The sequence below is a fragment of the Chaetodon trifascialis genome, chromosome 2 (assembly GCF_039877785.1).
Source record: "Chaetodon trifascialis isolate fChaTrf1 chromosome 2, fChaTrf1.hap1, whole genome shotgun sequence".
In the NCBI taxonomy this organism is placed as follows: domain Eukaryota; kingdom Metazoa; phylum Chordata; class Actinopteri; order Chaetodontiformes; family Chaetodontidae; genus Chaetodon; species Chaetodon trifascialis.
This window is the reverse complement of record NC_092057.1, coordinates 14,432,518-14,454,943: the sequence shown is the minus strand read 5'-3', so window position 1 is coordinate 14,454,943 and position 22,426 is coordinate 14,432,518. Positions and strand designations below refer to the sequence as shown.

The 22,426-nt window shown below is 42.5% G+C and overlaps 1 protein-coding gene across 5 annotated transcripts in view; it reads right to left on the bottom strand.

The window, feature by feature from the left end:
- Positions 1–22,426, bottom strand: part of ank2a (ankyrin 2a, neuronal) — a 78,105-nt gene that overhangs the window by 38,403 nt on the left and 17,276 nt on the right. Inside the window, exons 2-38 of one of the 5 annotated variants that reach the window (XM_070989899.1) lie at positions 21,926–22,027; positions 14,863–14,961; positions 13,709–13,807; positions 13,497–13,595; positions 13,180–13,365; positions 12,751–12,774; positions 11,597–11,695; positions 11,122–11,220; positions 10,839–10,937; positions 10,408–10,605; positions 9,961–10,059; positions 9,736–9,834; positions 9,532–9,630; positions 9,139–9,336; positions 8,909–9,007; positions 8,541–8,639; positions 8,004–8,201; positions 7,789–7,887; positions 7,366–7,464; positions 7,145–7,243; positions 6,925–7,023; positions 6,750–6,822; positions 5,761–5,887; positions 5,483–5,561; positions 5,252–5,355; positions 4,856–4,891; positions 3,719–3,943; positions 3,478–3,576; positions 2,834–2,988; positions 2,308–2,519; positions 2,012–2,219; positions 1,754–1,850; positions 1,415–1,643; positions 1,011–1,136; positions 774–896; positions 636–668; positions 521–542 (exon numbers count right to left, since the gene is read on the bottom strand). In XM_070989899.1, the coding sequence (XP_070846000.1) occupies positions 521–542; positions 636–668; positions 774–896; positions 1,011–1,136; positions 1,415–1,643; positions 1,754–1,850; positions 2,012–2,219; positions 2,308–2,519; positions 2,834–2,988; positions 3,478–3,576; positions 3,719–3,943; positions 4,856–4,891; positions 5,252–5,355; positions 5,483–5,561; positions 5,761–5,887; positions 6,750–6,822; positions 6,925–7,023; positions 7,145–7,243; positions 7,366–7,464; positions 7,789–7,887; positions 8,004–8,201; positions 8,541–8,639; positions 8,909–9,007; positions 9,139–9,336; positions 9,532–9,630; positions 9,736–9,834; positions 9,961–10,059; positions 10,408–10,605; positions 10,839–10,937; positions 11,122–11,220; positions 11,597–11,695; positions 12,751–12,774; positions 13,180–13,365; positions 13,497–13,595; positions 13,709–13,807; positions 14,863–14,961; positions 21,926–22,027 (4,339 nt within the window). Of the gene's footprint in view, positions 1–520; positions 543–635; positions 669–773; positions 897–1,010; positions 1,137–1,414; positions 1,644–1,753; positions 1,851–2,011; positions 2,220–2,307; positions 2,520–2,833; positions 2,989–3,477; positions 3,577–3,718; positions 3,944–4,855; positions 4,892–5,251; positions 5,356–5,482; positions 5,562–5,760; positions 5,888–6,749; positions 6,823–6,924; positions 7,024–7,144; positions 7,244–7,365; positions 7,465–7,788; positions 7,888–8,003; positions 8,202–8,540; positions 8,640–8,908; positions 9,008–9,138; positions 9,337–9,531; positions 9,631–9,735; positions 9,835–9,960; positions 10,060–10,407; positions 10,606–10,838; positions 10,938–11,121; positions 11,221–11,596; positions 11,696–12,239; positions 12,663–12,750; positions 12,775–13,179; positions 13,366–13,496; positions 13,596–13,708; positions 13,808–14,862; positions 14,962–21,925; positions 22,028–22,426 lie in introns of those variants that run through there. The other 4 variants (XM_070989917.1, XM_070989908.1, XM_070989925.1 and 1 more) reach the window with 4 other exon arrangements.

Genomic DNA, 22,426 nt, shown 5'->3' with positions numbered 1-22,426 from the left:
AATTTTGAGTGGACTTAAATAAAAAAGTATTATTTTGACCTTCATTTATGATCCATAAAAACAAAGAAGGTCCCAGCAGTTACAGAAAATGAAAATGATATAACAAATGATAAAGTCAGTGTGGTTTGAAGTGAGGGGAATGCAGAGTACATCAGCCATAGCATAGCTGCCAGTAACAAACATATAACTATACACAGTGTTAGTAGAGCAAAACAAGAGAGCAGGGTTAATCCAAATACAAAATAACATGTATTAATTAGTGCATCTCTTAGCAAATATAGATGTTCATATTTCTAAACTAATACTTTAAAACCTTTAGGACCAGTAATCTTATGCCAATCACATGATGTAACTCCAATTTAGACTGTGTTGTACTGTAAAAAACTAATTAAATATATGTGTGTTGTGTGTGTGAATGTATTCCTGAAACATATGTGTGAAAAAAATCATAGAAATTCTAAAAACTTTTAATGCTAAATATTGAAAAATTAATATTGTAAAACAACAGAGTTCAGCTTACATTTCTTGTCACTCTTCTCACTCTGCAAAAAGATAAAAAGGCATAGTTGGCTTCAACCTCATTAAGATATTATGCTTTCTTTGTTGTAGAACCATATCAAGTAAACTTTCTCTACCTCATCATCTGCATCCTGGTCTGAATCAGACTCCTAAAGAGAAGAATGAAACAGAGAGAAAGTACACAATACAGTTGCTGCAACTAAATCTTTTGCTATTATATTATAAATACAAACTGAGATATATCCAAAACAAACCTTTGAGTATGTTGGGAGAGTGATGTTAAGGTTGCAAATAGCATTGTGGGTAAGACTACGGTACGTGCGTGGTTCCTTGGTGAAGGACAAGCGACCACATGGCTCCTGTGCTGTGTCTCTAATCTGTCAATTAATTAAACAATGATTCAGTTGATTAATTACATACATTTGGATTTCTGAATCCCAGAGTACATATATAGAAATTTCAGACATTTTTTATGCAATGTGTTGACATACTTTGATGAAGAGGGCCAGTCTGTTCTCTTTGAAGGCAAAGAAGCTGAACACATGGTGCTGTCCACTCTTGGTAAGAGGCACCAGGTTTCCAAAGCAGTCAGCAAATATAGGTTTTCCCTCCAGCACCTGTGTGTGGACACCAGAGCCATTTTCATGATTCAAACAAACCATTAAGGTCTACCTCAAATCTTGGAAAACAGTATCGTCAGAATTTTTAAGGGCATGAACTGTATTAATAAGAACCAGTTGACAGGCGGTGTTAACCTCTTTATCTATAATCTTTTTCTATCCTTCCATATATCTCTGCAAGACTAATTCAGCATAACTAACAACCTCATTTCCCTGTGGGAACCCTCCCTCACACTTCTCCCTCTCCTTACATATTCCCCATCATCACACTGCACCTCAACATCTCGGCTACGGGCAACTTCAGTGAAGTTCTCTTGCTGCTCCAGGGTCTTGTCCATCTTGTCATCTGTCATGCAGAAACAACGCAGGCGGGCCTCAATGGGGTCCAGTGTCTTTGCAAAAATGACAAACTTGGCCATGTAGGGAACACAGATGATATCTCTGTACAGCTGAGAGGCAAAGCTAACAGACTCCTGGACCTGTCTGCAGTCTATCAGCCAGAACCTAGGAGTATGAATGAGACTTGTAGTCAGTTGCTGATAAGTATCACCAGTTGTTAAGCTTCTATGTGAGAGACACTTAATTCTACATTTAAAAACTTAGGAGGAGCTTACCTTGCTGACACATTTGTGGTGAAGGAAACACACTGGTTAACAAATGTGAGAGGTGTAGAGCCGGTGATGTCCTCCCATTGGGCAGGAGTGGTTCCACCTGAAATACAGAGCAACGATTTGTCAGCCAACTTGTCACGGTTGCATGACAGGTTTTCTCTCTCCAAGCATGCATGGAAGGAAAAAGTCAAAGCAACCAAAATCACATGGATGTGTTACACTGCATTAGGCTAAGTACTATTTTTTGCTCCCCATACTAACCTGTAATGCTGCAAAGCAAACGTAAGGTGGGGGTCTCCCCACTGTACTCTGTGCCTGGCCCATCACTGATGGAGCTCTTGGGGATAGGGATCGTCATGGTGATTGGTTTGTGGAACTTCCTCCTTCTTGGCTCCAATGTGACGATTGAGCTGAACGCCGCTTTGTTACCAAGAATCTTTCTCACCAACTCTGCATCAATGGGCTGAGCCTAAGACAAAGAAACATGACTTTATTGGTTGCCTTAACTATGAACATACCATTGATTCATGTCTGACCGATAAATATAATGTATGTACCTGTAGCCCAACTCTGATCTTCTTGGTGAGGGCTCCTTCAGGGAAGACTGCTTGGACCTGGGGCACAAGAGTGCTACTGAGGACCCCACCCTCTGGTCCAATCAAATGACTGTCCTGCTTTATCCGTGACACCACTGCAAAGTACTGTGGGAAGTCTCGGGTGATGATGCGGCATATTCTTTTCTTTTCAAGCTCCTCGGGGGAATCAAGCTCTGTGAAGGTGAGAAATATTCAGTCTAAATACCCGATGAGCAGTTACTTCTGTGAAGTTTGAAAAATTGAGATCCAGGTGTAAGGTTATTTTAGTTTTTCCTTTATTCTTTTCTTCCTGTACTTCCTGCTTGCCATTATTATCCCAGCAGTGTAATTTTAAACTCTGTCCTGATTCACTACTTCTGTGGCCTGTGTGATGGCTTAATGTGAGCATACTGTGGCTTATAGTTTCTGTGCTGCCGTGTCTTATGCGCACCAATATGCGATGTGAGACATAAACCTATAAACAAACCCTTGTTTAGTATGACCTTACTTTCATCCATGCCATTAAGTATCTGGTTCAGTTCCTCTTCAGTGAAGTCACAGTGATGTTCCTTCCAGCTCTCCCCTGTCTCACTCCTCAAGATCACTAACTCTCTCTCTGTGCCCCGCAGAGCCGCAAAGTGTGGGATCTCTACAATCACAGGCCTGAAAGGGGTGACAAGGTAAAGTCAAACACATGTCGGGAATAAAAAAAAGTGTGTTTGTGGCAGCAGTTTGGCAGGCAAGCTGGCTTTGTAATATGATGTTGGGTCGATTTATGCATGGACAAAAAAGAAAGAAATGTAACCAAAAAAGAACACACAATTCAAATTTGACTTTGAAAACACGTCATTTTCATGCTTAATAAAAACAATTGAAAAAGTCATTTGAAAAATGTTTAAACATAAAGAGAAGGTCCATTCCACAGAAACAAGTCTGGAGACTGGTACTATAGACTGAGGAAAACATGAGGATAACTCAACAAGGCAACAGGTCAGGGGGGTACAGACTAAGGCTTGCACTTTTATAGTACCAGGAAACAAAGGAAGTGGAGAAAACAAACAAAAAAAAAAGGCAGGTGGACACAGCGGAAAAATATGGGTGAGCATGTGACCACTTCCAGGATGGTAGGGTGTCCCCCAACCATGGTCCTACCCAAGGAACTTGGTTCCGGGAGGACCCAGCTGCAGGATGCGACTGACCAGGCTCTCACCCTCATTTAGAGGGGGCGGAGCTGTAGGAAGGTGGAGCTTACTGATCCATACGCAGCACGGAGGGGGAGTGAAGAAAAAAATATAAACACACCAGACAACTGTATACCACACTCACACAAGCAAATGCACACACACACACAAACCCAAACACACATACGGTTCACACATACACGCACACTTACCCCAGGAACTGTGCTCCAGTGGGTCCCACTTCTATGATGCGACCAGCCAGCCCCTCACCCTCCACCATAGGAGGCATAGAGGCCAGACGGTGTCTCTTCACCAGCCTGCATGTCACCCGCGTGGGTGCAGAACACTTTCTTGGTGGTACGATGATTCGCAGGCCGTTGTGACGGCAACCACGCATGGCCCCACCCCTGGCATCTACCATGAAGCTGACCAGGAAGCTGAAGAAAAGGGTCCGGAAAGGATTTGGATAAATTGGTTTTAAAGATTAGTGGTTAATAAATTTGATGATTCTGGCACAGAAGTTTGTTGCCAAGAGCCTCCATGCAGACAAGGCAACTGACATTACACTCAGAAGAAACTACTTTTATGAAGAGCCATTCAGTACTGACATAACAACAAGCATATCTCGGCAGATAATATTTCATTCCAGCATGTCCTTTTTCATTGTGTTCAAGCGTTTCCACTTTAACTCCATTCAGAATTTGCAAGCCAGGCAAGAATAGCTGATGAACTTGATTCTTTATTTGTCAAGAAAATAGCCTTCAGATACTGGATATCTTCAGGCAAGCGAGTGTTTACAGTAATTCTCAAGTCTGTTTATGAAATTTTAACTTGAAGATGTTCAGATATTGATATTCAAAATGCTTTTACATCTGTTTGAGTAACATTTGGAACTAGTATAGTGGAACTATATATATGTGAACAGTTTTAAAAACTTTTTGTCTTCAATGGGAACAAATGGGCTTGGAGGAAAGTATTGAGAGACGCACCACCACATTACTAATTTTGAGTTTTTCATGGGCTTTGTTGACACTCAGAAAAATAAAATCAGCCGTATTCTTTAAGCACTATCAAAGTAGGATACAGTGCTGTTATGTTAGGTAGAAAAATATTTATGGCCTCTCAAAGATTCTCAAGATTAAAGGAGTCACATCTGCATCAAGGATAAAACAGATTGTCTGGAACATTTCTAACTAACAAACCAGCATCCTGGAAATGCAAAACCATGCGTTACCGAGTCATGCAGACAGATATGATGGGCATGAGAAGGTCATTTAATAGTGAAAGAGAAAAAAGTAAGGACATGGAAGAGAGAAGAAAGACAGAGTAGCCAAAATAAAGAGTATCACCTGCTGTTGTCATGGTCTAGGCACGGAGAGGAACGGCTAGAAGCAGAATACAACAACGCACACACACAATCACAAACACAGGCAAGACCAGAGAGTGCACAAAGAGGCAACAAGAGAATAAACAAAAAGAGAAAAAGAGAATAAAGCATAAGTAAAAGTGACAAATGTCTGACCACACCAAAGAAGAAGACACAGAATAAAGGAGAGTAAAAAGCAGAAAACACAGAGATGAAGGACTGAAAAATAAAGTGCGAAGAAATTAAAACTGATTCAGAGGTGACTCATACACACCTGATAGTGAACAAAAGCAAGTGAAACACTTTTAACAGTGTGTGTGTGTGTGTGTGTGTGTGTGTGTGTGTGTGTGTGTGTGTGTGTGTGTGTGTGTGTGTGTACCCAGAGTGTAGCAGACTGGAGGACAGCACCACGTTATCAAGGTGCTCAGCACCCCAGCTCAGACGAAACGAATCCTTTTCATGCTCTCTAGACAGTGCTGATACCTACAGACCAACAAACATCAACAGCTCATTTGGCATCACAAAAGTCAAGATATTCTCAAATATCTACAGTGCGAAAACCTTAAGACCAACAAGATACAGAAAAACACTTTTTCTACACTGTCCAAACCTGGTGGCTTGTAAGCATGTCTTCAATGAGGACTCCTTCTCTCTGGTGGAAGCTTTGGTGAATGGGAGTGTGCTGCTGCCTGTCGGAAAAGCAAATTGGGTTTTCAAAGAGTCTGTGTATGTGTCTGACTGTATGTTTTTGCATCATGGCAGGTCATTCAGCAGGAGGGGATGGAGGTATGAGTGAGACCTGCGATACACACATGCTGTTGTTTATGAGGTGAGGTGTGAAATTAGACTTTTTGATAAGTGTGAGTGTGTGCGTGTGTTGTTAGCGACCTGTCAAGGTTGTGGCTCATGTAGCTGAAGCCGTCCAGGTAGTGTCCTGGCAGAGAGTCGTCTCCCAGCTCTCTGAGATCCTCTGCTCTCAGATACTCTCCTCCATCACCTGTCATAGTGTCCTCACCTAGGAAACACAGGTGTGCCATTTGAGATATTGTGATATTGAGAAACTAAAATTTCTGTATGTCCACCTGGCCATGAAGTTCTTGATCTTTTATCAATGTATATATTAAACATGTTCTGCTGCTTTACCTTTCTATTCTTCCCATTTCACCAAATTTACATACCAGCTGCAGTTTGAAATGTGAGATCATTTTCTTCTTGCTCATTTTAACAAGTTTCACTCATCATTAGACACACCATCTTTACAGAACATGCATGAGCATGTGAGAATCCTGTCATAGAACTCACAAATTTCTCTGCATTTTGTGAGTGATCTTTGTGAAACGGGCCACTGGTTCTGAAGACTTGATGGCGTTGCAGAAAATGTCTTTTTCGCATATCAGCATTACTAAATCACTGCATTCCTCAATCATCCCTGATTATCATTAGTGTCATGATCATATCCAGAGCCTCACACACTTCATGCAGTTCACTCCCACCACTGCATGAAAACAATCAACTGTTCTGCTTTACACCCGATGAACAGCAAGATGTTGGATCAAGGAAGGTGCACAATCAGGCATATAAAGTGCACAACAACAAAAACCAGCCATGTTAACTCCATCTAGAGGCAGAAAACGTGAGGTTCATAGTTACAAGAGCACAAATATAGTCCACACCAAGCCGGCAGAGCAGGGTAAGCATTGTGCAGTACCTTCCAGCTCCACAGGCATCTCAGATAACGGCTCATCTTCCAGCCTCAAAGCTATGAAAAACGCAGCTTTAGGACCCACAGCTACAAAACTACATCACCCACAATAAACAGCTCATTACTACTGCTGAACAGGGGAAAGAGAGCCAACACTTTCCATCTAGGAACTCACCTTCCTCATCAGACACGTCAAGGATCTCAGTCATGGTCTCAGGGACATTGAGCTTGTGTTTCTCTGTGACCGTCTGATGTGAGCAACGTTCATGGAAAAAGACAACCAGAAAGTAGAAAAGTTAGCTGGGTTTTCTGTAAATTTAGGACAAAGCTTGCTGGTATCATAAGCTTACCGTTGTGGTGGTGATGACCTCCTCGGTGACGACTTTCAGTGTGTCCACTACAGAGATGTAACCCAGACGTCTGGCTATAGACAGAGCAGTGTTTCCATTCTAAGAGAAAGACAGAGGCAATGTGTTCAGGTGACATGAAAGTGAGATTATGCATTTACTTTTTTTGTTACAAAACAGTGGTTATTAGTGTGAGAGTAAACACATGTTTTTTTTTCCTCACCACTGTGGTAGCATTGGGCTTGGCGCCATGTTGTAGCAACACATTGATAATGTGTGTGTTCCCTTGTTGTGCTGCCTGGTGAAGGGGTGTGTATCCATTCTATAGATGGAAAGAGAGGAGATTTTATCACTGTCAAAACTGAAATACCTTTAACCGTATGTAAGTCATGTGCTTATATTGTAGTTTAAACTAATCAGACCTTATACAGTGTTGAATTTTACCTTGGTTTTGGCGTTGATGCTGGCCCCTTGCTGTAACAGGAAGTTCACCATCTTGGCATTTCCATAGTGACAGGCCACTATCAGAGGGGTATATCCCAGCTGAGGTGTAGAGAGGATGAGGAGGTGATACAGAGAAAAAACTGTCACAGATGCTCTGAAGGATGTAGCCGTGTTATGTAGACAATGTCATGCCACAGAAAAGCCACTAGGTGGCAGATATGCTGAATTTGTATGCATGTGTTACTTTTTGTGATTAACTGTTTGGGGGACTCTACACAATTAAAAAACAACACCTCTTGCAGTAAATGCACACAAACTAAGCTACATAATACTCCAGCGGGGCGTGTTAATTAGCATGTATAATTCCATGACTTCAGCACAGAATTAAAAACATGCTGCTTGAGTGGAGTGACGTGTTTGTACCTTAGTTTGCTGATCCAAGTTTGCATCCTGTTTGGCCAGTACTTCTGCTGCATTAACCCTGTCTTCTTGGGCTGAGAGATGCAGAGGAGTCAGTCCAGTCTGTAACATACAAAGCAAAGAGCAACGAGTCTTACTTGAACCCTTACTAATAGACACTGGATCAGTATTAACGTGTCTGACAGAAGAGTCAGAATGTGTCTCTGTTTGTGTGTGACCTTGGTGGCTGCGTTGACGTGCGCTCCTTTGCCCAGCAGCAGACTGGCCATCTCAGCATGTCCTTCCTGGGCTGCCAGGTGGAGAGGGCTGACTCCCTGCTTGGTGAGAATGTTGGTCTCTGCTCCATACTGCAGCAGCGCTAATGCAATGTTTGTCTGGTTCTTCTTGGCTGCAATGTGGAGAGGAGTGTAGCCATTCTGCAAAGGGAGGAAGGTGAACAGTTACATGCTATGACATCATCACTCCCTGTGGCTTAAACAGCTGGCGTTTTTTTCCCAGTGCAGCTGAAATCTAAAACATCAAGAATATCTCAGGTTTTTGTATCAGTTCTTATAAATCAAAGGACGTCTTAGCATCACTCTCAAGCTCTTGGCATGCCACTGCTGTACTGTAAAATCCTCAAAAAATCTTGCAGTGACCTGACGAAAAGTGGATAGGTGCACCCAAAAAGTTAGCTGCAACGCTTGATCCCAAGGGCAGAATTCAGCGCAAACAAAACATGAAGCACTTTTGCTCTTTAAAATCCTTTGTCCAACCTTTGCAGTAGAATGAGGCGACGCCCCTTTATCCAGCAGCAGCAGAGCTACGTCCTGGTTGTCATAATGAGCTGCCACATGCAGCGGAGTCAGGCCATTCTGTAAGAGGAAGCTTTGGATTAAATGATTGATATTTCTGTTTGGTGTACCTTTTTTTTACCTTTTGTTGTGTTTTGTCAGCTTGCAGCAGTTCTACTCTACTGTATAATGAGTCTATTCTGGAGACACAAATCAATTCTAGTCAAGTACTAAAAGATTCAGTACTTTGTGTGTCTCACTGAAATGAACAACCTTGCCCTAGAATAATATCAGAATCTGACTCTGTTTCTTCTATTAAAACATAAAATAAAGCCAGATTGTCAGTTCACCTTGCCAGCATCATCAGTGAGAGCTTTGCGTTGAAGGAGAAGTTGTGCTACATCGAGGCTTCCATATTTAGATGCTACATGTAATGGAGTGAATCCTTTCTGTGGATGAAAAAGGAAGAAGCTTGTTTTAAACCTGCATGTCCCAACTGTTAACCTTTAACTGTTTATTTATCAGCCTACATAAGAAACTTGGTTTATTATGATTAGAATTAGGTATTTCTCTGTCTCACCTTCGTGGCCAGTGAGTGTGAGGCTCCGGCCTCCAGCAGCACGGCAGCAGTCTCTACCTGGCCCTCCCTGGCTGAAATGTGGAGGGGAGTGTAGCCGTTGGTGGTGGCAGCATCTGGATGGGCCATGTGCTGCAGCAGCAACTGGACAATATCAGTTTTCCCCAGACGGGACGCGATGTGGAGGGGAGTCTGATCCTCCTGTGGTGGAGGAATGAAAAGTTTGTTCAAATTTGAGTCGAGAGGTAATATGGGAGAGAAACAAAATAAGAAATAAAACAGGGCCGGTGCCGAAGCAGGCGACATGACCTGTGATTATGTGTATGCAAACCAGTGAATAAAATATGTTTATTTAAGATTAACAGAAGGAAACAGTGATTAAATCTGATGACTCACTCTCGCCATGGCATCCACCAATGCTCCATTCCTCAGCAAACAGCGAACCACTTCCATCTGACCTGCCCGTGCTGCCATGTGGAGAGCTGTCTCACCACGCTGATCAGCAAAGACAGAACATTTATGAGCATTAAGATGCTGTGCCGAATGAAACACTTCTGAGAGTACCAGCTGGGTGGTTGCATTAAGAATTTCAGTACTCACAATGTTACGGACGTCTGGAGATGCTCCATTCTGTAGCAGAAGTAAAACAATGTTGAGGTGGCCCATGAAGGCAGCTACATGGATGGGCGTCAGACCAGACTAGAAAAACAGGGAGACAGCAAGAGAGAGAGGCAGCAAGATGAGCATAAAACGCAGAGTTCTATATAGAAAAGTTTACTGTGTTAGCACATTGTAGTCTGTAGACCTCCCCACAGAGTGTCTCACCTCAGTAATGGCCTGAATGGAGGCTCCGTATTTGACCAACAGCTCCATCACCTTCACCCTGTTCTTCTTACAAGCGATATGAAGAGGAGTGAAACCGTTCTGGTAGAGAGAGGAACAGAAAAATAAACATAAATATTATATCTATGTACATGTGGAGGAGGAGATGTAGTTTTAATCTGTATTGTATATCTGTGAAATATTATCTTAGTAAATAATGACTCAATTTACAATATACAACTTCTTTCCCACTGTTGGCTAATGGATTCACAATTTAATGAAGAAAATAGTGCCGTTTTCCACCATGAAATTTAATTTGACAGGTATCGTAGCACTCATTCCCAAACCTGTATCATCCTCTGCTCACTCATTCTGAACATGCTTATGTGCTCGTGTACACCTGCATGTGTCTGCGGTCATACAGGACAGCTATTTCCTGTCAGTACCTACCAGCGCTCGAACATTGGGATTGGCCTTCTTGTCCAGCAGAAGCTTGGTGACTCTGTAGTGGCCACAGTGAGCGGCGACATGCAGCGCTGTGAGGTAATCCAGTGTGACATCATCAACAGGTGCCTTGTGCTGCAGCAGGAGTTTAACACACTCTATGTGGTCTCCCTGGGCCGACATGTGCAGTGGCGACAGTCCGTTCTGCGCGAGGAAAAAAGCGACGATTCACAGATAGATGCAGAAGGTCGGAAGGACGAGTACATTCCAGAAAGAAGAGAAGAGAAAGGAGGAGAAAGCACAGGTACAACATGCTGTATGCTTTCCAAGTGAAATAATACTAAGGCCTGAATTTTTTCATTGTAGAACAACTGTATCCTGGAGCAAACTTAAAAACTCAAGACAAATCTGGGGTATGCTGCATGGCCACACATTACCTTGGTTCTGGCTAAGATGGGGGCTCCTCTCTCCAGCAGAATTTCCACTGCTGGGTCATGTCCACTCCTGGCTGCGCAGTGCAGAGGAGTCAGACCATCCTGACAAAGGCACACACATGTAAATATACAAAAGTTTTGACATTAATACAGATTTTCTGTTGTGACCAAAGAGGTGATTGACCAGTGGCTGGTATACTCTAATAAACAGTAACTACAGTGTAGCTGCAGAAAACAAAATGTATTCAATAAAAGCTGATGTCCAGACTTTAAAGAAGAGTCTCACCCTGGTTTTCGCATCTATCTGACCCCCTCGGTCCAACAGCAGGGCCACCATGTTGGTGTTGCCCCTCTTGGAGGCCACATGGAGAGGCGTTATCCCATTCTGACAAGGCAGGCAAAGAAACAAAGGACAGTTAACCTCACAACACATATACACACGTATGCTTCATGGTTGTGAAGACTCAGAATCAACTTTAATAACAGTCTGTATGATTTTAAGTTCTGTTTCTGTCGAGCTGAGAGTGATTACAGAAAGTTACATCACTAACTACCAACTCGATTTAGAGAAAAAGAAGCTAAACTCATGAACCAGTCTCAAGAAAGCAATGCAGCTGAAACCAAGAACAGATGCACTCTTTGACTGGCTTGAGGTTTAAAAGGTTAAATTTATTATGGTAAAACACACAGTTCTGAAAGTCTGTAAGTGTCAAGCTTTAGAGAGCGTCTTGACTTGCTAAGAAGTGGAAATGGGGCGCTACCCTGGCTGTGAAGTCGACAGCAGCTCCTCTGTTCAGCAGTAGGGTGGAGACATTCACGTTACCATAATGAGCCGCGATGTGCAGAGGGGTGAACCCGCTCTGTTTCAGACAGGTGAGGAAGTAGAAGTTGGAAAAAAGGAAGAAAGAGAAGACTGGTTGAAACAGCAGGTGAGGGAAAGGAAAGCAGCTGCAAAAGAAGAGCTAATTAAGATGAAGGAAAGAAAAAAGAAAGAAAGAAAGGAAAAGCAGATCTTTGTGGCGTAGACACAGGAAAGGAGCTTGATTCTACTGAAGCACTATTACAATGAGGCAGCATGCTGAAAAAAGAAACAAGACATGTTGGTGTAAGAAGAAGCATAAAAAATGAGCATAGCCCCAAAATAGCACAGGCACTACATAATGCATGCACAAACCCTGTGATTCTGCCATGCTTGCTAAAAAAAAAAAAAAAAGTTAAAAAAAAGTTTGGTTTTTGGATATCAAAAGCTCAACATGAAGGAAATTAAAAACCAAAACGCAAATACACAAAGCAACTATGCACTATGAGTATCTGCTACGAGGACAAATGGACATTTATATAGAAGCTATTTATATGTAGAATAAATATCTACAATGCACAGCTGTAGGTGGGTTAACTCCTTACCTTCCCATTCTGATAGACATGGTGCAATTTAATTAAGAAACAGAGTTAACTTAAAGATCAACAACGTGTTTCAGAGAGGGAAAAAAAAACAATGCGATCAAAGTGCTCAGAAGTAGACATGCTGCAGGTAATGCAGAGAAAAAGAACAATAAAAGAAGAGGTGAGTTTTATGATGTCAGCGTTCAAGTTAAGAATCTGCTATGCTGTAATATTTCAAAGAATGAGTTATTCGTTTCAAAATGAAGAAAGGCAAAACAATCTTAGAATTAAAATACAATAAACTAGCATTCTCTGGAATTCATTAATACAACACAATGTCTTTTACTGTCAGCCATGCAGGAGTGTGTGGTACAGCATCGTCGGCTGCATGCATTCATATTACTGATACATAATTCTGACATGCAGGATTTCACAAAATCCTTGTTAAATAAGGGACACATCAGGACAAAAGAGCTGAAAAGAGATGGTCAGAAGTGACAGAATTAAATGATGGGGTGATGAGTCTTTATACCTCTGTGGTTCTATTGACCATCATCTGGTTAGGATGCATAGAGAGAGACAGGGGGGAGAGGGTAAAGGGTTGTTAGGGAGAGGGCTTATCACGACATTCACTCAGAACACAGGGTAAGTGTACAAGGTCACAGAATAGAAAACAAAAAGACAAGGAAGCAAACAACAAAGCATCCGAAGGGCTCTGTGCATTAATATTATCATATTCATAAATGGACAAACACAAAATAATCGATAAAATGAATAAACCCGTCAACGTGAAAAATGATCCATTCGGTCAGATGCATTATCACACACTTCCTCTGTCCCTCTCCCATTCTGTAATTACACCCTCCCCTCCTTTCTTTTCCTATTCACCCTCTATCTCTCGCTCCATCTGGCACTCCGCCTCCACCCTTCTCCTCCCTCCATCCATTACTCAGCGTCTCACCTTAGACTGGACGTCAGCGTTGTGGTCGTTCTGGAGCAGCAGCGCGGCGGACTTCGTGTCGTCTTTGCGGGCTGCGATGTGCAGGGCCGGGAGGCGGACCTTGCCCTTGGTGTCGTGCTCCAACAGCAGGGAGACCACGGAGTTGTGGCCCTGCTGGAGAGCGATGGCGAGTGGCGTGAAGCCATCCTGGAGGAGCAGAGAAGAAGAGGCAAGAGCGAATGACTATGATTGATTTAGAGAAGAGGAGAGGGAGATGATAATATAAAGTATAATATGTGCAATTCAAATTATTTACAGGTATTTTACACACAAACTACCTCTGTTGCAATGCTTTGGTTCCCTTCATTTTCCAGGAGGTATCGCACCACCTCTAAGTGACTCTCCTGAGCTGCCATGTAGAGTGGAGTGAAGCCATTCTGTGGAGGCAAATACATACATTCACACACATGTAATGTATGATTGTATTCTTGGTGTTATGCACCTTTTAATGCATTATCTAATAGTTTTTGATCATTGAGAAGCTTCTCACCTGTGACTGAGAGTTGACATCTGCTCCTCTCTTCACCAGCAGTTTGACTACTTCTTTTTGTCCGGCCAGCGAGGCAATATGGAGGGCGGTGTTTCCTTTCTGCAGAGGAAAACAGGGTGAAGATTCAGATAGTTTAGTTAAATAAAAGTGCTAATAGCACAATGTGAAAATACTCCACTACACGTAAAAGTCCTGCATTCAGAGCCTGACCTGAGTAAATGTATAGAAGTAAAATCAGCAAAATGTGCATAAAATATCAAAAGTAAAAGTTCTCACTCTGCAGTAAAATGGTCCCTGTCAGGGTTTTATTATTATATCTGACTTTAAGACAAAATGTAATCTTAAAAGTAGCCGATAAATAAAGGTAGTGGAGTAAAAGTATAAAGTAGCATAATACATGCTTGAGTAAATGTACTTGGGCCTCTGACATTCATATCTCCTCCTTGAAACTGATAATGCGCAAACATTTTGATCTTGCATGTGTTTTTATTTCAGGGTGTGAAGGTTACTGGCTGATTAATATCAAAGGCCAAATTCACGTGCGGCAGGGCGACACATTCCTCACCGGCTGTTTACTGTTGACGGCTGTTAAACCTGACACAGCCACAGAGTCCCAACTCGCAGCTTACCCCAACTCACTGTCATCCCTCTCTGTCCTTTCCAGCAAAGGTAGAACATCTAATCACGATGCACTCGTGAGTCCACTGTGACCTCTTTCAGAGCTGACAACTTGAAGAAACTGGTTTTTAAGTTTCTTTTAACGTGTATTTTAAAAGAAGGAGCCGTCAAAAAGGCAGAATCCAAAAACGCATTCGGAAGATTTCTTAGATTTGTCGCTTATGACTACAGTATGTAAGGTAACTAAATGAAGCTCTTTTCACATGACTTTCTCCCTCTTACATCACCCTTGTTTCCACCACCACCCTTGTGAATCAAGTTACACAGTTCAAGAGAGAAGCAGTGATGCCACTATATATTACCTACATTCATGTGCACTCCTGCCTGTCATCGCCCTCTTTCTCTTTCTGTCACTTCTTAGGTATTGCCCAATCAGCACTACCTGCCCACCTCCTCCCCCACGCAGGGCTAAAGATCAAACTGTGATATATATAAACTCAACAAAGCACAATAACTTGCAGAATATTAAGACGTACCTTAGTGGAAGAGTCAACAGGTGCTCCTCTCTCCAAAAGCTCCTCCACTAAATCCTTGTGTCCCTCTTTAGCAGCCAGATGTAGCGCGTTCAGACCATTCTGGAGAGAAAACAAAGACAAAACATCAACATACGACTTCAAGAAATCAAATGTGGTAAAGTGATTATTGCGTAAATGAGTGGTGCTCAAGGAAGGACATTACAGGCATTAAGCCCCGACCACAGAGGTTGGCCAATAAACACAGGATCTGCATTAGAAGTGGCAGAACTCACACAGTGAACACAATAACATCAGCAACTGTGCAACCATGATGTAAAGCTGCTGAAGTTTTACTGCGTCATGCTGTTACATGCACGTAGCATGTAACATTCAGAATGACATTATATTGCACAGATGTTATTATGCATGATGTAAATGAACCTTTACAACAGTGGCCTAAAATATGCACTTCAATAACCAAAAGAAAGAGAAGAAAAGAGAGGCTAATTTCTCTGAAAGTTTGCCGAGATCGACATCTCGGACAGCTCAAACCAGAGATGTACAGCCAAGAGAAAACGCCTCCCTCAGGCATGTTTGCTGTGTGCATTGCATCAAAGGTTTGTGATCCATCAACGACAGGTTAGAAGCAGCACGAGAGGAGGAGAGTAGAGTGAGAGCAGAGAATAAACGCTTCACGCTGAAAGGCAATCGCAAAGACGTATTTATGTACAACATATTTCCTCTGAGACACAAATATAAAAACACACAGCAGAGTGATTCACCTCATCCTCCTCTTCTTCCATTCTGTGCTGTCTCTCCAACTAAGTATTTCAAATAGCGACCTCGCTCTTATCCTTCAAGGTTCTTTCGCCTTTTCTCAAACCGAGCGTCAAACTCTCTCCGTCTTCTTTCCTTTCTGCGCGTTCTGCTCCCTCGTAAATCTCTTTTCTATCTGCTTCCTTTGAAAATGCTGCGTCAGGCTGGATTTGGAAGTGATGGAGCTCCAACCATCAACGGCGCTCCTCTGCCTCCTCTGGTTTAGATCCAAGCTGTCCTCTTCTCCCCCCGCAGGCTCTATCAGCCGGGTTACACCGAGGAACTGTGTCTTCTGGCTCTGAAGGCTCTCCTGGCACTGATGCACAAGAGGAGCCGTAATGTTGCTAACACTTCTATCGTTTGCCCCCCTTCCTTCCCTCACACACCTCCCATGCGCATGCACACACACAAATAACCACGCGAGCACACGCACGCGCATGTACGCACACATACACACTATCTCTCTCTCGGCAAATGCCAAACAGCCAAAGGGGTGTCATGTTTCTGCACAGTCATAGAGGGTATGTAGGACACAAACACACACACGCACACGCGCACACACAAAAACATGGATACTCATATTTAGAAGCTACTGAAAGTGTCAACCTTTCAAAAAGAAAAAAGAGGGCATTCCTCATTGGCCAAAGCATGGAAGTGAGTGTCTGGTCAAGCGAGCGACGGTGTCAACCATACAGTATGGCTTTAAAAGGTAAAAATGAGAGCCAACATCATGACCTACAGTAAAATGAGATACTTCCTCTACAAGTTCTATATGTCTTTATGCAAGAACATCCAAATTGTGACAAGAAGAGCTTAAAAAAACTTTTTGAAGCAACAAGTGGCACAAATGAGCCTTTGATCATACTGAAGATTCCTGATCAAATCTGAGTCAGCAAGAAGCTAACTACTGAAATAAGAAAACCCAGTCAAATTATTTAATTCTGGTCTCAGTTACATGACACACACGACATTCTAGCGCTGCAATTAATGATTATTTTTATTATAAATCTACCTGTCAGCTATTTTCAATTAACAAATGCATCATTTACCAACCAACTCTGTACTTTAAGTTACTATGCTGTAAAGCAAATTTTTTGCAATTTTTTGTAAAATTAATAATCAAGAAATTACAACTTGATGATTAGTTGAGTTTTAATTTCACCACTATTACACACTTCTGTATGTGTAGATGAACCTCATCTCCTTTTATGAACTGCACAAGCCCATTGGTATCTGTTACTGTTATTTACAATTCCGACAATCAAAGCTCATTAAAATTGCACTTTCAAACAGCTTTAAAAAAAATTCCTAACATTGGAGAATTTGCTGGTAAATTGTTGACATTTTTACTTGTCGAATGACTCAAACTATTAGTCAAAAAAATCCAAAAGCTGAACATTTTTTGGTTGATTATCCCAGTCATCAGGTGATGGGTGTGGTTCCACTGAGCTGGAGATGTTTGTCGTGCTCTGCTGCGGATAAATCAGGTTTGCGAGGTGGCGCTGCTGAAGCTTCTAATGTCGTCACTTCAGTAAATGATAAATCACATTAGTCAGTCAGTGACATTTTCACCACAGTGCCAACAGGCGAGATGAAACAACTTCCAAATGTGAGACTCGATGCTCGTTGCTGCGGTTTGAACATGCAGAAAGCATCAGCTCCAGCTATCAGGTCTGAATAACGGACTCAGTGACACAGCAAGAATTATGCAATCTTATTAGAGCGTTTCAATCACATTTCAACTATTATGTATTCCAGGAGAAACAACCAAAACCCACGACGGACTCACACACACATACACACACTCCCTTTCTCACAAAAACTGATCCAAAGCTCCTTTTCCTCTGAGCTGTAAGCGAAAGCTTCATTTAGCTAATGGACGTTCAGCCCAGCGCCGTGATCCCTGGCAGTTTGCAGTGTTTCCTGGCAGGTGGGACACCGTTGAGCTCCGTCCAGCGCGGATTAATATTCGCGCCCCTGTGACCGCCGACCTTTGTTATAATCACACATGATAAATAAAGTTTATTTGGTGTTGTTTTACAGGCCAAAGTGGCGGGGGGGGGGGGGGGTCAATGTTAGAGGAAAAAGAGGAAATAATGTAAATGCGTGCAGATTAAAGAGTAATATCACTCACCAAGGATTAACATTTGGGTAGATTAGAGGGGGAAGTCCTTTAATTGTGAGGACATGGAAAGCAAATGCAAACACACAAATGACACGCTCATATGGAGCAAACTCTCACATGCACACACACACAGATACCTCCTCTGTTTTCCCTCTGCAATTCCAAAATGGACAGATCCTGCTTGTGTGTTCACAGTAACACCGCCTGAGAACCGGGAGCTGAAGTTAACGGTCATGAAGGGGCTTTATTTATCTCATTCATAAAATCTGTGCAGCAATTTGATTTGGCCGACAGCACGGCGTATCTCTTGCTCTCCCTCTCTTTGACTAACTTGGACAGCCCTCTGCCCTTGGCGCCAGACTCTGGCCCTCGCCACCCTGTTGCTGCTTTCTAGGACCTGACTCTTCAGTTACTAATGAACACACCGCCAAGGCAACCCTCAAAATTTGTGTGCAACGGTCCAGCATCCCCCCGCTGTTTTCCAGAGGAAGCCACTGATGATATTACATCTGCTATTATTCACTTCAGGACACATTTTTTGGTTCGTATCTGATGGCATTACAGAACATCCAAACGTCCAACACTTTATGTGGTGGACAGTTTGGGACTGTGGCACTCTGACCATTGTGACAACTAGATATTATTCCCCCATGACTATTACCAACAGTGTTAATTAGATCCAAATGACATCACTGTGCGGATATTTGTCAATAGCTGACTGATAAATCCAGTTTGTACTTAAAGTCACTGCAGATATGTTGCATATCATTTCTTCCAGTTAACCAGACTGCACATTTTAGATGTATATAATTTTGTCTGTTGATGTTCTTATCAACAGAACTCTGACTCTACTGCCTGCACTGCTGACAGCACTACAGATAATGGTCCTGTAATTGCGTGGAGTGCTTTTCTACTGACGTGACTCTGATCCACTCACTTCCTTGAGAGCAATTTTGTGGCTAATCATGGGTAACGTGATACTTCTGAGTCATCATCTCTTATCGCTGTGGTGCCTGTGGAAATTGGTGCCTTCATGAAAATATCATTGTGGTTCAAATGGCATCAAATCTGGGCAAAGGTCAATTAGCAGTGTCAGGAGGGTCAAGCCGCCCCTCAGCTGCCATCAACACAAACAATGCATGTGGTTAACATGTGACAGATGCTTCAGGAGGAAGCTCACGCACCTTCACCAGAAAGCGTGGTTGTGTGCTGTTTGGCCACACTGAAAGCTTTCAAACACAAGGTGAATATCTAGGATCAAGATATAAAGTACATATAATGAAGCTGTGACAGTGGAGCCAGAAGAATGTGACCATGATAGCATGGAAGCCTGAACAGCAAAGTTGTCTGATGAAGTGCCAAACTACATGCCTGGAGGAGGAATACAAGTGCCGGACTCGTAGGAATGGAAGCGTGTACTGTATGTGCGTAAGCTTTGCAAACATGCACACATTAAATTACAGTCATGTGAAGTAAACATGAATGTGGCCATTGATAGTAACATCAACAACAAGTGTGTGTGTGTGTGTGTGTGTGTGTGTGTGTGTGTGTGTGTGTGTGTGTGTGTGTGTGTGTCTGTGTGTATATATGTGTGACATTTGTATGTGTGTGATCCATGCGATCAGCTCAAGGTAAAATGAGCGTCAACTGATTGCTTAAGGGAATGATCATAGCTGGGTGGTATTTATGTTTTAAGACTCCCTCCTCTCCTAGAAACACACACACACACACACAAACACACAAACACACACACACACACACACAGAAAGTGAGAGCACCACTGAGATATATATGAAAATGTCACCCACATTTTTGGTCATCTGACAAGGGCTAAAATGTGATCATCTGACCCATGACAGCAGATACTATGAAGGGCAGGGCTCTCCTGTTGCACAGCTGTGTGTGTGTGTGTGTGTTTGTGTTTGTGTGTGTGTGTGTGTGTGTGTGTGTGTGTGTGTGTGTGTGTGAAAGAGAAAGAGAGAGAGAGAGAGAGAGAGAGAGAGAGAGAGAGAGAGAGAGAGAGAGAGAGAGAGAGAGAGAGAGAGCATGTGTGGAATCACAGCAGTCAGGCTCCTCTTGGTGCACAAAACAACACCCGTGGTGCCCATGACAACAAATAGCAGAGCTAGGGGTGGGCAGTTTCCACTTCCTGTATGCCAGCCAATTAGAGCCCAGTGTATAAATAGTTGCTATTAAACTGCTGGAAAATTACAAAAGGCCAACAGCAATGAGACAGCACAAAGCGTTTGGAGCTATGCACAATATGCACGGTCACACACACACACACACACACACACACACACACACACACGTTAAAATATGGGGACTTGCATTTTGTCCCCATAAGGAGGGCAAGTTCCCACAATCTAACTGTAAACAGATTTTGGTCCACACAATATAAGTAACGCACATCCACACACAATGCGCACACACACAGGCGCACACAAACACACAGTTTTGTTTCTCTCATTTCTGGGGACATTACATTGACTTAGATTATTTCCTGGAGCCGTCCCCTAACCGTAACCATAACCACTACTAGCCTAACCATAACCCTTATCCTAACCTTAACCCTAGTCTTCATCATTACAGGGACTTGTGTTTTGTCCCCATAAGGAAGGTGAGTTCCCACATTGTGACTGTGTAAACAGATTTATGTCCCCACAACGTGAGGAATACATGGCCACACACATACACAAAGACTCGCACAGCCAAACTCCTTTAAGCTACCTTGTGACTACTGTAAATCATACTGACATAGCCAGGGCAGGGGGCGGGGGTGCACAGAGATCGAGGAGGAAGTATTTTGCACCTCCTCAGTGGAATGCGGGTGAGGGTGGGTAAGGGGGGTAACAGCTGTCAGAGGGACCTCAACCCATCAAATACAGCCGAGACTGGAGGGAAGGGGAGGTGTGGTGGAGGGTCCAGCAGGGGAGTAATCGTAGATGTGCTCATGAAGATCTTGTGAGCAGCCCTGTAGGTTAAGGCATGCGCTGACCTGGCTCATTCGTGTAATGCCACCATGACAAAGCAGAGTGAGGGCTAGATTCAGCAGGTTTCACACACAGACCGGTTAATAGCTTTGACCTACAAATGTGACAGTAGCATGTAATGTAGAAATGGGTGTCCTGCATGTTACTAGCTTATAAAATGACCCATTAAACAGCAGATTTCACAGAACGTTTTTTCTGATCAGATGTGGGTGTGTTTAATATTCAGAACAGGGCCGTACCAAAGAGTTTACCTTTTTTTTGCATGTCTACTCATCCTGTTGAAACCTTGTATTTCTGCATATTTGCAGATAAAGTTCAGGCTACACTCATATAATTTCCCTTTGTATGATTCGATTCCAGTGGTGACCGCGTAGGATTGTTTCCGATTCGTCTGATCCAATTTCCAATAACTTGTTCTAAAGTCTGTAAGTCATTCAAGATTGTTAATTTAATTAAAACAAAGACTCATTAAATCACTTTAATAGACTTTGAATGTAAAAACTGACATTCGATACAGCCCTAATGCAGAAAGTGCAACAGCTTGTTTTTTTTAACTAGTAATACCATCAATTTGCCAACAAGATCTACTGTAATAAATACTCTATGTCCTTAAGAGTTAAGATCATTTCCTGCCATGATTTTGTGACCTTGCATTGTCTTTTACTGCATTTTGTTGTTTAGGCTGTGCATATTTGCAAGATGCAAAAAAAGCTAATAATCGATAATGTTCAGACAGGTCAAAATGACCCAGAAACTACCAAAAACACAGGACACGCTGCATTTGTTTCCAAATTTCCATGAAGACAACGATCAACACCACTTTGAAAATAAGACAGAAGAAAGATGCATGTTCTCTGAAAAGGTTAAGTGGAAATAGTAGAAGAAAACATCAGGAGAAAGAGCAAGCAGAGTTCATTCATTCATTTAATCTATAATGGAGACACGAAAGCAGAAGAAAGAAAAGGTGCCAGCCGGACTGGAACACCAGTCAGCCTCCATTTTCCTGAGCGATCGTACTCAGTGGCAGACAGAAATGCAAAGTGAAAGCGAGGCTTATAGGGAACCAATCAAAAAACTTGTCTGTTGCCAGTTTAAATCGTATACACACTGTACATATATGCATAATATAGCTGGTGAGAAGTTTTCTTACCTGGTTACACGTGCTGATGTCTACTCCATTTTTCAGGAAGTCAAGGACTTTGTCAATGTTCCCGGCTCTGGCAGCCCGCAGGAAACTGGTGTTACTGTCGGACTGGAAAGACGAAGACAGAAAGGAGGCAAATATTAGGGGCAGGAACACAAGCATGTTTCTAAGATTTTTCGGTTCTAAAAGTTTTCTTAACTCCCACTTTTGACTGATTCTGTTTACGTACACAACTGGATTCAATATGTCTTTTTAGAAAGATGGATGTGGTTTTGTTATTGCTGTGCACGCGCGCATTATTTGATAGAAAAAGCTAATATAGAGGGTCCAGATGGGCCATTATGGAAGTCAGACTTCCTGCTTGTATCAATAGTACGTCTGAGTAGGCTGTTCTAAATTTAACCATCAGACATCAAGGCTGCACAAGCAGCTGCAACACACACAGAGACACACCCACACGCATGCACATACACACACACACACACACAATTTTTTGCTGCATTTATG